The 14,339-nt window shown below is 52.0% G+C and overlaps 2 protein-coding genes across 12 annotated transcripts in view; one reads left to right on the forward strand and one right to left on the reverse strand.

Annotated features, from left to right (window-relative positions):
• Window positions 1-6,494, forward strand: part of BAZ2A (bromodomain adjacent to zinc finger domain 2A) — a 34,713-nt gene extending 28,219 nt beyond the window's left edge. For 5 of the 6 annotated variants that reach the window (XM_045292583.1, XM_045292578.1, XM_045292603.1 and 2 more), the window contains 10 exons: window positions 395-1,086; window positions 1,242-1,464; window positions 1,584-1,739; window positions 1,841-1,992; window positions 2,137-2,426; window positions 2,543-2,675; window positions 2,794-2,940; window positions 3,221-3,447; window positions 3,524-3,667; window positions 3,746-6,494. In XM_045292583.1, the coding sequence (XP_045148518.1) occupies window positions 395-1,086; window positions 1,242-1,464; window positions 1,584-1,739; window positions 1,841-1,992; window positions 2,137-2,426; window positions 2,543-2,675; window positions 2,794-2,940; window positions 3,221-3,447; window positions 3,524-3,667; window positions 3,746-3,911 (2,330 nt within the window). In that variant the 3' untranslated portion in view covers window positions 3,912-6,494. The remainder of the gene's footprint in view (window positions 1-394; window positions 1,087-1,241; window positions 1,465-1,583; window positions 1,740-1,840; window positions 1,993-2,136; window positions 2,427-2,542; window positions 2,676-2,793; window positions 2,941-3,220; window positions 3,448-3,523; window positions 3,668-3,745) is intronic. The other variant, XM_045292581.1, reaches the window with a different exon arrangement.
• Window positions 6,495-6,786: 292 nt separating this feature from the next.
• The window catches only part of RBMS2 (RNA binding motif single stranded interacting protein 2), a 64,654-nt gene continuing 57,101 nt past the window's right edge, over window positions 6,787-14,339 (reverse strand). For 3 of the 6 annotated variants that reach the window (XM_045289639.1, XM_045289656.1, XM_045289664.1), the window contains 4 exons: window positions 13,606-13,683; window positions 13,154-13,264; window positions 12,519-12,599; window positions 6,787-11,931 (listed from right to left, as the gene is read on the reverse strand). In XM_045289639.1, the coding sequence (XP_045145574.1) occupies window positions 11,851-11,931; window positions 12,519-12,599; window positions 13,154-13,264; window positions 13,606-13,683 (351 nt within the window). In that variant the 3' untranslated portion in view covers window positions 6,787-11,850. The remainder of the gene's footprint in view (window positions 11,932-12,518; window positions 12,600-13,153; window positions 13,265-13,605; window positions 13,684-14,339) is intronic. The other 3 variants (XM_045289653.1, XM_045289649.1, XM_004700547.2) reach the window with 3 other exon arrangements.

Here is a 14,339-nt window from a genome sequence, read left to right on the forward strand (position 1 = left end):
TTTCATGGGATTGGGTATAGGCTAGTGAGTAAGAGTGCCAGCTCTTATGTGAAAGATCTAACAGCCAGTCTGATCATTTACTAAGTATGCTTCGATGGGAAAGAGATGCAGTAAAATGTGTGCACTGTAGGGTAATTGAGAGCATTGAAGTGAGCTTAGTGTCCCCAGAGTAGCGCTCACCCTATAATTGGGTCCTCTGTTAATCTTAGCTTAGGACTTGTTGGGGTGTGTGCTTCTCCCCAGGTTCTAGTCATTGGCGTTTAAGTTGTTCCTAGTGGAATCTGTGTAAGTTTACAGAGAGAAAGCAATACAGTACATCTCCTGTGTTTTTATATACACATCTTTTCTCTCTCTGTATCAGTGTATGTTTGACGCTCTTTACTTCTCTTTCTAGTTCCTGAGGATGTGGTAAAGCAGGAACCTAACTCCTTAAAGATGGCAGCCCATCCAGCACCTAACTCAACCCTCCTTGTAAAGCAGGAGCTAGCTGATTCCAGTGCCCCTGCTGCTTCACCTGTCCGGGCTCGAGGCCGACCTCGAAAAACTAAGCCTGGTTTTGTGCGACCTAGGCACCTTACATCTCCCATCAAGAGTCAAGATTCAGAACATCCTGAGGCCCAGCTCCATCCTGAATTTCAGTCCCAACCCCAACCCCAGCCTTCACCTCCACTCCAACCCCAACTCCACCTTGAGCCCCAACCCCTGCCTTCACCCCAAACCCAACCCCACCTCCAGTCCCATAATGGGTTCCTGGAGCCAGAAGGCTCCCCATTGTCTCTGGGTCAGAGCCAGCATGACCTCAGCCAGTCAGCTTTCCTGTCCTGGCTGAGCCAGACTCAGAGTCATGGCTCCCTGTTGAGCAGCTCCGTCCTCACACCAGATAGCAGCCCAGGAAAACTGGACCCAGCCCCATCACAGGCCATGGAGGAGCCAGAGCCGGATGAAGCAGAATCCAGCCCTGATCCTCAGACTCCCTGGCTTAACTTCTCATCCCAGGTACCCTGCAATGCTGCTCCAACACCACCCCCTGCAGTTTCTGAGGACCAGTCTACTCCTTCCCCTCAGCTTCCTGTCACCTCCAAGCCAGTAAGTAGCCAAAATGATGCACTTGAACTTCATCTTACAACAGACCCATTACCTGGTTGTGGTCTCTTACCTGAAGTTGGGGGAAGGGAGTGGGGCTGTTAGGGTCCTAGAAACATGAAATACCCTCATCCCCTTATGTCTCATCTCATTTGTAGGTGATTAGACCCAGTGCTGCCAATTCCCGTTCTCCACTGCAGTTTTGTTCTACCCCCTTCCCTGTGGCAGTCCCCAAGAGGCGAGCAGGAGATCCTGGAGAAATGCTACAGAGTCTCACAGGCTTGGGTCAGCCAAAACGGAGAGGCAGACCACCCAGTAAGTTCTTCAAACAGATGGAGCAGCGTTACCTCACCCAGCTGACAGCCCAGCCTGTGCCCCCTGGTGAGTGACTGGAGTGGAATAGGGCAAGAGTGTAAATAGGAGTGGTATCCAGTGTGGGCTGGATACATACACATACACTCACACACACAAAAAAAACTATTTCACACACGCTCTTATAGAGATGCACTCTGGCTGGTGGTGGATCCGAGATCTAGAGACGCTGGATGCCACCCTCAAGGCTCTGCACCTCCGAGGCATCCGGGAGAAAGCACTTCACAAACACCTTAGCAAGCACAGGGACTTCTTGCAGGAAGTTTGTCTACGGCCCTCAGCTGGTAAGATGATACCTTTACCCCAAGGTAACTGTGGAGCTGTTGCTATGTAACTGTGGAGCTGTTGCCTGATGAGCCTTTTTCTTTGCCTACTACCTTCCCAGACCCCATCTTTGAGCCCAGTCAGCTACCTGCCTTTGAAGAAGAGCTGCTGAGCTGGTCCTCCAGAGAGAAGACATATGAGACGGACTTGGCTGTGCTTCAGTGGGTTGAGGAGCTGGAACAGCGGGTTATCCTTTCTGATCTGCAGATACGGGTATGCTTGGGGAGTCCTGGGCTCTAGCAGGTTTATCTATCGTTGCCTTTAATAAGCGATCTACCGGAATCTTAAATGGGTGACATTTCTTTCAAAATTTTCTCCTTTCCAATGAGGGATTTTATTCCTCCTTGCCACTTGCAGGGCTGGTCCTGTCCCAGCCCAGACTCTACCCGTGAAGACTTGGCCTACTCCGAGCATCTGACCGACTCCCAGGAGGACATCACCTGGCGAGGGCGGGCCAGGGAAGGCTTGGCACCACAGCGGAAAACTACCAACCCTCTGGATCTGGCTGTGATGCGATTGGCTACCCTGGAGCAGAATGTGGAGCGGCGGTACCTCCGGGAGCCCCTGTGGCCAGCCCACGAGGTGGTGCTGGAGAAGGCCCTGCTCAGTACACCCAATGGTGCTCCCCAGTGCACCGCCACAGAGATGTGAGTGATCTGTGCTGCTGCCCCCGCCCCTCTGTTTCTCTTTGTCTTGGAGGGAAGGGATAACTTCTTTACTGGATTCTGCTCCTCAACCAAAGATCTCCATTTTTATTCTCCAGATCATATGAGATTACACCTCGCATCCGTGCCTGGCGCCAGACCCTTGAGCGGTGCCGGAGTGCAGCCCAGGTGTGTTTGTGCTTGGGTCAGCTGGAAAAGTCCATTGCCTGGGAGAAATCGGTCAACAAAGTGGTAAGGGGGCAAAGAAAGCCTTGGGAAGGCTGATGAGGGGCCAGCCACCCTGGGTGGGTGGAGTCACTAGCAGCCAGAGGCTTGAGGTCTCACTGACCCTCCTCACATCTTGGTCCAGACCTGTCTAGTCTGCCGGAAGGGTGACAACGATGAGTTTCTTCTGCTTTGTGATGGCTGTGACCGTGGCTGCCACATTTACTGCCATCGGCCCAAGATGGAGGCTGTCCCAGAAGGAGACTGGTTCTGTACTGTCTGTCTGACCCAGGTGAGGCTTCGGCCCTCTTCTGTCCTCTCCCAAGCAGAAAATGGAGCCCTTGCTTCTTCATTTCATCTCTCACTCATCCGGCTAATCAATGTCCCTTCTCCGAGAAAGTGCTCCAGACCAGGTGTTGGGAGTCCTGGGTTCTGGGTCTTCTTTGGGCAAGCCATTTAAATGCTGTAGTCTTAATTGCTTCCTCTATAAAGTGGGCAGGAGGGGTTCTGATCCCCTGAAAGGCAGCAGTCTGGCTTGTGCTGTGGCTCATCCCCCCTTTTCCCTTTCTCAGCAGGCAGAGGGAGAATTCACTCAGCAGCCTGGTTTCCCAAAGCGAGGCCAGAAACGGAAAAGTGGCTGCATGTTGGACTTGGGGGAGGGTGATGGCCGTCGCCGCCGAGTGCCGTCACGGGGCCCAGAAGGCCTCGCTGCCCCTCGGTATTCAGAGGAGGGCCTGTCCATCTCCAAGCGGCGGCGACTGTCCATGCGGAACCACCACAGCGATCTCACATTTTGCGAGTGAGTTGGGTAAAGTGTGAGGGGGGAGGAGTCTTGCATTCGCTCTGTGGTCCGGTCATCACCATCTTTCTGGTAGGATTATCCTCATGGAGATGGAGTCCCATGATGCAGCGTGGCCTTTCCTGGAGCCTGTGAACCCACGGTTGGTGAGTGGGTACCGGCGCATCATCAAAAACCCCATGGATTTCTCCACCATGCGCGAGCGACTGCTGCGGGGCGGGTAGGTAACCAGGCCAACCCTCCTCGCTCTCCTCTGGAGCGCCTGCACCACTCACAGCTTGGCTTCCCCACTGCTCAGGTATACCAGCTCCGAGGAGTTTGCAGCTGATGCCCTCCTGATCTTCGACAACTGCCAGACCTTCAACGAGGATGACTCTGAAGTGGGCAAGGCTGGACACATCATGCGCCGCTTCTTTGAGAGCCGCTGGGAGGAGTTTTATCAGGGAAAACAGGCCAATCTGTGAGGCGGGGGAGGTGGGGATTTGCTCCTTCCTCAAAAACATGGAAACCTGCCGTTCTTACCTGCTGAGGCTGCTCTGGGGCCAGACTCGAGAGTCCGATAAGCTGTGATTTTTGACCTGACCCTTGGCAGCGTACCCCACCCCCATCCTCTTACCCCCACTTGCCCTCCCCCTTCCTCCTCTTGTTCCTCAAATAAGAGGGGCAGAGATGAGGTCCTTCTGGACTGAAAGCCAAAAAGAAAAAAATAAGAAAAAAATAGATTTTCCCTTCTGTTTTATTTCCTGATTAAAAATTTGGAGGGGGAAAGATGTTCTTGCTTCCTCTTCCCAGCTTCCTCCCTCCTCCCTCTATGTGCCCCAGCATCCTGGGGCGATTTAACAATAGCAATAGTTCTAGTGAATGTGTGAAACCGAGAAACACTCTGTACTGTGCGCGGACCCGCAGTGACGGCCAGTAAAGTGGACTTAAACTCCCAAGTGTGTCGAGCCGGACACCGGGCCCTGGACATGCTGCTTCCATGTTCAGTCCCTCTTCTGCTTTCTCTCATTGCTGCCCCTCTCCCTCCCCATCTTTCAGAGTTTTCTTCATCCAATAATGTAAAACTTATCGTGTACGGGTTCCTCTCTCCTTCGCTCTCCCCCCCCCCCCCCTTTAGAATAGGGGGGAAACAAATTTAGTGGTCCCTGTCTTTTTCTCTGTCCCTATCTTCCTGCCTGTTAGCTTATCCCCCAACAATGTCTGATGCTTCTCACATGCTGAGTCTCCAGCCTTTTCTGAGACTCAGTGGCTGGGAGAGGCAGGGAGGCGGCATCTCAAGCCTCCCAGCCCACTTCCCACTTTATTACCCAAACCTCCCTCTTGGGAACTCCTCAGGGACAACTACTGCTGAGTTTGGGCGTGCCCCCAAGATGGAGGCCAGGTAGCAACAACTGGTTTCAGAGAGAGGTGTGTGTGTGTGTGTGTGTGAGAATGCGAGTGCTGTGCTTGTTCCTGCCCTGTATTGTTGGATGAGATCCACTCAGTTTCCCCAGGTGTCCGCTTTTAGTCCTACTTTCCTCCTTATTTTACCATCACTTTTTTGGTCTTTAGGGAAACCACAAGGAACAGTTTCTCTGGGGACAAAGCTGTGTCTCTCCTCTTTCTGGTCATTTCTGTTCCAGCCTCTTCAAACTGTGCAATCTTTCAGCAGGAATTTCCTCTCAGTAGCTTAGAGTCAGTCTTGAGCTCTGGCAGGGAGGAGGGTAGAACTGGATCTGTTCGTAACCCTGTGAGCTTCTGTGGGTTTAGCTGTGTTTTCCTTTCCTACTTCTTACCCCAGGACTCCTTCCCCAGCAGCAGAGACCCCGGAGCACAAGAGAGTAGGGAGGAGGGGTTCTTGGTCCACCACTGCCCTACATGTGACTGTGTCCAGGTGAAGCCCCCAACATGTGAGAAGCAAGCTGCTAACTCCCAGCTATAGCCATGGGCTCTTGGCTCCCTGCATTCCGGCCCAGCAGAGTCCCTCCCATCAGAGATTACGGGTACTTGCACTGGGGAGGTGGCTGCTGACTGGTCCCAGCAGAGCCGAGCCATCCGAGAAAGATTCCCTTGGTGTACGGTGTACGGAAAGGGTTCCAGGTGAGGGGAGCATTCCATGTACTGTGGCAGCACTGAGTGGGGGTGGGGGCAGCGCAGGTCCTGGGGCAGCCCCTTATTTCTTTGCGTTCCCTCTCCCCCAATAGCCTATTTTCTAAAGTCGCCTTTTCTGTCAGATAAACCTCAAAACTTTTAATTTTATTTGAGATCTTTTTTTTCTTTAAATAAGAGGTGAATTGAAGAATATTTGAATTGACTTTATATTATGCATAAATATTTATATTTTATCTAAATAACTGCGCTGTAACAAACTTTGTGTTAACTATTTGAAACTGTCGGAGGTGGGGGCTCCTCTTCTTTCCCGTGGCTGTTTTCCCTGCTATGAAAGGGCCTCGAGGAATTGCATTACTGGAGGAGAGGCGGAGATTTCCCTGGAGGGGACCGGCAGTTGTCCTGCTCTGTGCCCCCCTCCCCCTAGGGACCAGGCTCTCACAGTGGGGTGAGGTCCCGGCCTCAGCTTGAAGAGGTAGGGGCTGAGGAACAGGAGTCAGTAGGGTTTGATCCAAGGGGCCGTTTCTCACTTTTCTGTCCTCTTCACTGCCCCTTGAGCTAGGTGGATTTTCCTCTCAACAATTGAGAGTATTTTAGTAGATAAGGCAGGTTTAAAGAAGAAAACAAACTCACTCCTTCCCCATCGTTCTGGGAACAGGAAGAAACCACATACCACCACCAAGTTTCCATGTTCCTTTTACAACTGAAGGGACTGACTTTTTATATAACCAAATGTGGTGTTTTAGTGACTTTTTTGATAATGTACAGTTTTTTGTGAATTTAAATTTATTTCTTTCTATATTTTTAGGACCAATCTCATTTTTAATAAGGTTGAAAAAGGAAAAAAAATGTCTAGAGTAAAAAAAGAAAAAAAACTCCTGTTTTTGCCATGTGACGTTCCACAAGTGCAGCTGTAGAGAAGTGCTTGTCAGTTGAATAAAAACCACATTTGATAGAGATTCAAAGACTGTGTGTTTATCTCCCTGTCAACACGGGCTCTCACACATGGCACCAGGGGAGCCGGTTAGCGTGAGAGGCGGGGGTTGGTAGAGTGGTGGGCCCTGGGCACGCAGCGGTCAGGAGCCCCAGCGCCAGCCCGTGCCAGTATGGGTGCGACGGGTTCTTGTTGCTCCTGCCTAGAAATCGAGCCAGCTCAGTGGCACTTCTGTGCCCGGTTCCATTGTGACACATTGGAAGCAGACATGGGCCCATCACCACACCCACCTCCCACCCATGGATAAGACCAAGAAACAGACTTTTGTGTTTTATTTCAAAACAACAGTTGAAATAGATAAAAAATGTAATACTACTGAATTTTAGGGACAGGATGGGAAAACCAAGGGTCAGAAAAGGAATCATTTGGAAAGGTAGCATTGGCATAGATAGTGGAAGAGTATAAAACTAGAAACCTCTGAATAAAGAAATGTACAAAATGCGAGTATAAATTAAACATCTTGCTGCCCTAGGTGATGAGAGCATTCACCCCCCGAAAGGCCAAAAGCGAGGAGTCGGAACTCGTCTCACCACCCCCCAGCCTGGACACTTGATCTTGAACGGTCTGAACTGGGCACTCGAGTGGTAACTGCATCAAACTGGCCAGCTCGCTCCCACCTTCTAGATAGTGTTTGGTGACCTCAGCTCTATGGCTAGCCAAGCCGCCTCCCCTTAAATTCTAAGCTCTGCTCTGATGTCAGTGTTCCTGCAGGCAACTCCCCACACCAGTGAGAACCCACTCTACACCCCTGGCTTACCACAGCAGGACCTCTTGGAGAGGGGGATCAATGAGCTAAAAATCCCCAAGACATTACGGAAATGGACAATAACCAAGGATTTTTTTCATTTGATAGTGAACTCAAGCCCCTGGCTTCCTAATCTGAGAACAGAATCAAAGATGGCCCTAAACCAGGTGCTTGCTCCCTTGTGAACTGTGACATTGTGAGGTAGATGTGTAACAAGGACAGAGTTTGGGGATGTACTTGGAGACTGAAGGTTTATTCAAAACAAGCCAGGGCAAAACTCAGGAGAGCAGATGAGAGGTACCCGGCCTTTTCATCGGCAGTCATAGGACCAGCGGTGGGAAGGGCAGGAAAATTCAGTACAAAGCAGGTGGCTAGAGTTCATCAGTGGCCTTCGATGCTGAAGGAAGACCCTCCGGGAAAGGAGGCGGGTGGGGTGAACTTCAGAGATGTGTTCACTAATGCTGGGAAGGACCTGCACTGCGGGTGGCATAGAAATGAGTGGGCGGAGTAGTTGGTTTTTGTAAGGGATGCTGCAAACACCGGATCAGGGAGCCAGATTTAGAATCTGGCCCTCACTGCCTGGCTTTTCATCATAACCCCCCTCTTTGAAGCCTGCTACAGCCGGGTCTCAGAGAACCTGGGGGAAAGGTAGTTAGACCTGACCACCATCCTCCCGAGTTTATTGCCCTCCGATGGGATATGAAGGCACAGTGGCCCCTCCTGAGCGTGATGCCCCCATTGTCTGGGGTGGGGCACAGGGAGGAGAGCAGCAGTAGTCTGAGATCCCTGCAACGTCAAGCCTCATCGCCCAGCTTCATGGGCAAAATACAACCCACAAGTAGGCCAAAGCCCCCAGTGGATTAACAGGAGCAGCCGGAAGTGAGCATTGGAGGCACTCGATAGTGCGCGGATCAGCTAGAAGCGGAATGGAACCGGACTGAGGTGGCCCCACGCAGGAATAATCTAAGTAGGAGAGCCTGGTCTTCACCCTCAGAGCTAGGAGTGTCCTCCCTACCACCCCTATCACTTGAAAGGAGCTTTTCCTCTCCAGAGCCACCTGGCTTCCTAGCCTGGGAAGCCCTTCCAATTCTTTGGTTTAAAACATTCAAAACACTCTCCCCATAATCACTCCTATGCGGAATGATCCTCCCAAACCTCTACTCCAAAATGTTCGCCCAGCTGAGGGGAGCAGTAGCAACCCCCGAGGGGAGCTGGGCAGTGTCAGCATTGTAAGGAAAGGTTATACCAGCTGAGGAGATGGTTGGCAATATTCTATTTGTCTGAGAGCAGAAAACCACCAACACGTTTTAAGAATGTTAGGAGCATCTGAAATAAGTTGAAAGACATGAAGGGTGGAGAAAGGAGTGGGCTCCACAAAGACAGGATTCAGGGGACACACGCGGTAAAAGACACTCTGACAATGGACTCTCACAGCCCTGAGGGAAATCATTTGAAGACCCCATCCCAGGCTGGAGAACTGGAAGATGGGCTCCCTTACAATTTTGGAGTTCTCTTCCCCTGCCACCATCCCCACCAATAGGCAACATCATGGTTAAAGTGTCCCTCGTTCCTTCTCCCGCCTCTCTTCAATCTGTTAGAAATTAATTACTACAAACCCAAACTCTGCTATCGAATCGGTGCTGACTCCTAAGCGACCCTACAGGACCAGGTAAAAGGGCTCCTATGAGTGTCCAAGACTGGGACTACAGGTATCGAGGGTCTCGTCTTTCTGGGAAATATGAGTGTAACCTCAAAGCACCAAGAGATTCTTCGGTGCTGTTTAGCCACTCACTACAGAAATAACCAGGTTCCCCATCACTTCATAGGCCCAAGCCAGACAGTGGGATCCAACCAACAAGATCCACAGGAGAGAAACACACAAATAGTAACTTGTAAAAGATCATGGCCATTTTAAGGATTTTTTTTTTTTTTTTAAATACAGGGAACGTAGGCAGATACGGGAGGTCTGTGCAGCAGGCAAAGAGGGGCTGCAGTAACAACAGGAGTGTCTATATACACAAAGTCCGCACTGCCCTAAAGCCAGCAAAGCAGGCTCCCCCAGTCTCACAAATGAACGGGATTCTGAATTCGTTCTCTGTCTTAAAGGCCACTCACAAGAAAGTAGCTATGGTGTGCTTTTCTTGACTGAGGGCCAGAGCCGTCTTCCCAACCAAAGCCTTCTGTTACCGGGCTTGTTTTTTTGCATTGGATGAGCCCTTGCTGAGGTTGGAAGCACCCATGGGACACTTAATAGTGGCTTTCTGTCTTTTACATTTTGTCCTAACCACGGCCCTGACTTCCCGCAGGATGCACAAAGGATCCGTCTGGGGGGAGGAGCTTTGGGACTCAATGCTGGGGTGGGTGTAGCTCTGCAGCTCTCCCACTTGTGCCACCTCCCTTGGGCCTAACGGCCACCTCTTCTCCGGGTTCCTCTGCTGCCTGTCCTGACGGCTAGTGGTGACTAAACCCAACTTGTGGCCGCGATGTCAGTTCTGACTCAGATTTGAACTGCCTCACAGGGTTTCCAAGGCTGTAAATCTTCATGGCGGCAAGGGTGTCACATCTTTCTCCCAGGAACAGCTGATAGATTCAAACTGCTGACCTTGAAGGTTAGCGGTCAAGTGCTAACAACTGCTCTGTCAAGGCTTCTTCCTTGACGTGAAAGAGGGCAGCAACCCCATTTGAGTGGATGAGGGGGCACCTGGGAGAAGACAGGTCCAAGCGTGTATGTTCTAAAAGCAGGACAAAGGCCTTCTACCATCTGTCTCCATGTGCATGGAGTCTGGTCTCACAAGAGGAGACTGGCCTGGGAACAAGATGGAGGTTTTTTCCCCCGGAGACTCCTGACCATGGAATGGAATTTATTGTCCTTTTCCAGCCTGTCTCCCTGTTATCCTTCCATAGAAGGAAAATGATTTCTCCCCTGGAAAGGAGCCCAAACAAAACCAGGGCAAGGCCGGTCGCACTGGACAGTGAGAGAGAGCTTTGTCCTTTCCCATCTCTGCACGGCACACACACACCACATGCCCCAGGTGACACCGGCACACACAGCAAGGACAAAAGCTCTTAGGCGCAGAGGTGCCAACGGTCAAATCCAAGGGAGAACTCAAGGACCCCGTTCTGTCCCAGCGAACTGCATGTGTCAAAAGGCACTGTGTGTCCAGGGGTGGCGGTTTACCATGTACGGGGTAGGGACCACATTGTCTCTATCAGGGTTTCTCAACCTTGGCGAGGCTGACGTGGGCAGCTCATTCTGTGTTGTGGCCGCCGCCACGCTGACTGAGAATGTGAGCAATATCTCTGGTCTCTGCTCCCGAGATGCGGGGGTTACCCCGAAGGCATAACAAGCAAAAAGTCTCCAGATGTGGCCAAATGTCCTTGGAGGGGCTCTGTTCCCTCCAGCCGAGACTCACTGGTCTCCAGGGGAAAGTGCTGCTCCCACAGCCCCGCCACCTGGCTTCAGCCAGGTCACAGCTGCACCGGCTCTGGGTAGGGCCATGGGGAGTGGGGAAGAGAGCGGCTGTGGGAACCAGGACAGGAGCAAGAGCGAGCCTCCAGGCGGCAGAAAGGCAAGTCCTCCTGAAGAGCTACAGCTGAAGTCACCAGCAGTCCATTCTCGGGGGAGGCCTAGTCTTCATCCGAATTTGGCTCAAAGGTAGGGCTGGCTTCCCCAGGCTGTGGGATTGTCTCTCTCAGGGGCCTCGGTGGTTTTCCGCTTCCTGAGGCCAAAGGCTCGTGTCTCTCCCGGAGAAGGCCAAGCCACGCTCCTGGCCCATGCACTGTTCCACTTTGTGCCTTGCCCAGCCTCCAAAAGTCCGTAGGAAATGTATTTCAAAAAAGAAAAAGAAAATATAAATCCACAAAATGAAAAATTGTCAAAAGGCAAAATAGGCAGGCTCTGCTGTATGGAAGAGAAACACAACAATGTGGATGAGAGGGGAGAAGGGGCATGAACCCGGCCGGGAGCCCCGCGCCTTCCAGGTCACCTGCTACGTGCCGGTAACTTTCTCAGGCAGACACACAGAGCAAGGGCCATCAGCCTGAGCGCAGTCCCAGGGGCACACAGCACCCCTTCTCCAGGGTTCTAGTATCACACCTTCCTGGTTTCTTCTTAAAAGACAGGTCATTGCTTCTAAAGCCCCCCAGGGACGCCTCATACATTAAAACATGCTGTTCCGATGGCCGGGCAGAGGTTTCAGCCACCACCCACCACGCTGCTCTGGGCTAGGGGAAGCGTATATGGCGGTTAAAAATGAGAGAAAACAGAACAAAACTGAAAACTTTCCTTGCCAAAAGGAAGGAAGGAAAGTTTCTTGGGTGTCACAAGGGGCAGGCGCATAGATAAAGATGTTTTGGATTTTTCCTTCAGGCCCAGGCCTTTCTTGGGAAAAGTGATGGTTAAGCATTAGTTGGGGGCCGTGGTCTGTATTCCTGGTGAACCTTCTGGAGTCTGAGAAAATCACCATCGCAAGCACTCGTGTCTAGTCAGCCAAGAGGGCACGGCTCCCACGGGGCCAGAGGGTCAGGGAGAGAGTGACAAACAGGAGAACCGTCGGTGTGTCCTTCTTACCCAGCGTTACTTGGTGAACTGGAAAGAGTAGAGGCCGTGGTCTGAGGGCGTGTCCACCGTCACCTGCGCCTGCTGCCCGCTGCTCTCCTGCACCACAGCCAAAGCAGGACAGACAGTGACCCCGAGAAAGTGAGAGAGAGAGAGAGAGAGCTTCCTTCCCGCACCTCCTCCCACAACAATTGAGTGTCCTCCCCAACCTCTCCGGCCCCTACTTCACCCCCAACACCCCCAACACCTCGAGTAGCCTCTCATCGTCCTAACACAGTGGTTCCCCACCTTCCTCACGCCACCACCCTTTCATACAGGTCCTCAATGGTGGTGACCCCCAACCATAACATTATTTTCATTGCTACTTCATCACTGTCATTTTGCTACTGTGATGAATCGGGCAGGCCCTGTGAAAGGGTCGTTCGACCCCCAAAGGGGTCTCGACCCACAGGTTGAAAACCGCTGACCTAAAACAAACAGGTCTGTGCCCTGCGGGCAAACAGGGAGGGCGGGCCTCCTTCGGGGCACAGACCTGTCTCTCCTTCTACCTCTGGACACCCCCCCCAGCTCCCAGCTCCGTGTGAACAGTCAGCTGGTTGTGAGAGGACGCTTGGCTTCGTGGTGGGGACAGACCTACGCCTCTTCCTAGCTGCAATCCAAAGGGATGAGAGAGAGCAGGCGCTTACCTCCACGGAGACACTGGACGAAGGCACAGGGGTGTACTGGGAGATGTACCCGCCTTGCATAGCGGCAGCCGTCGGCAGGTACTACAAGGAGAAACACCAACAGGCTCAGAGCAGTGAGGGCTGGGAGCTTTGAAAGAAAACAAAAAGCCTGATGGCTGTCTAATGCCCTCCGAGATCCTGATGATTCAATTGGTCGATCCAGATTTAATTGGTCAGGTATTGGCTCTTTAAAAGCACTCTGGGATGTCTTAGAAGAAGTGGGTTCTGGCTCTGGCTCTGGCTCGCTCTCTCTCTCTCTCTCTCTCTCTCTCTCTCTCTCTCTCGTCTAAGACACCGACCAGCTTGACTGACCCTCTTTCTCTCTCCTGACTGTTTTCCCCCTCCCGGAAGACTCAAGCCCCAAATCATGATCTGCTCCATTTATTCTTGTTCTTACAATTTTGATAAGAGTTTCTAGGAAATATGTCACCTCCTGGATAAACTAGGCTGTGGCCCAGGATTCCGTCGTGAGTTATCCTTTTGTGAGTCTAGCTCCCCGGCGCGCCCGCCCCAGCACTGCAATGATCCCCATCACCACGCACAAGCGTCCGTCCTCCTTCTGCGGGGCTTAGAGGCTGACAAGTCTCCTGCCTTACCGTGCCTGGGCTGTTGAGGGAGAGGTGGCCCAGCTGCTGGGTAAGAGGTCCCATCATGGAGGCAGGGGGCAGAGAAAGGGGGTGATCCACGCCTGCTGTCAGAACTGAACCCTTGAGGCAGAGACAAAGGGTAGGGTTAGCTGGCCTGTGGAGCTGCTGAAAGCAGGGACTGGTTACTGGTTACCAGGACCCCGAAGACGGATATTTACAAATCCTGGGACAGACCCGATAGGTGAGCTGCAACCCAGCCCTGCTCAGACTAAGCACTTGGCCCCTCAGGCTGGAGGGACGCTGGTCTAAAAATAAGAAAGTCACAGGTCAGGTCTTCAGGCCATGCAGCTGGGTTGCACAGGGACTGGACCAAAACTCACACCCACATCTCCTGTCATCAAATCCCATCGTTTCCCTTTAAGTGTGATTGCCTCTGGCTTTTGTGCTCTGCAAACACTCACTGAAGGCTGCATGAGGTACGACTGCTGGTGCATCCAAGACGCGTTAGGTACTTGTAGAGGAGAAGTCTGAGTCAACCTCTAATGCAAGCAAAAACAAACGCAAACGGTAAGCCCAAAGATTGGATACAGTTCAGGAAACCCGCCCCACCCCACCCGAAGTCTGAGTTGCCCCATTTGGAAAAGAAACATTCAGAATAAATAAATGGCCGCTTTAAAACAATTCTAAAAAAAACTTAGGCACTCTACAACTCACTTAAATAATCCTATTAGGAAACTGGGCAAAGGATTTGAATAGACATTTCTCAAATATATGCAATTGCCGGTCAATACACACGGGAAGGCGGTTCAACACTGTTAGTCACGAGGGGGGTGCAAATCACAACCCAAGTGAGAGACCGCTTCACACCACCTCGAACACTAGGCAAGAGAGGCAAGAGAAAGAAAGGAAAAGATGGATGACAAGTGGTGTGGACATATTCAGGACCTCCCGCACCATGAATGGCATTGCAAAATGGAGCGGCCACTTTGGTAGTTCCTTGGTGCGCTGGTGGCCACAGGGGTTACGAGTTTGGCAGGGGCCCACAAGGTCGGCAGTTTGACACCAGCAGCAGCCAGAGGGAGAAAGACCGGGCTTTCTACTCCTGTGAACACTGACAGTCTCAGAACCCCGCCCCCCCAGGGGTCACAGTGCGTCAGCACTGACCGACTCCGTGGCAGGGAGTCTGGGTTTTTGG

This window comes from Echinops telfairi, unplaced genomic scaffold (genome assembly GCF_000313985.2).
Source record: "Echinops telfairi isolate 266 unplaced genomic scaffold, ASM31398v2 ScPeMD7_2;HRSCAF=8, whole genome shotgun sequence".
NCBI classification, from domain to species: Eukaryota; Metazoa; Chordata; class Mammalia; order Afrosoricida; family Tenrecidae; genus Echinops; species Echinops telfairi.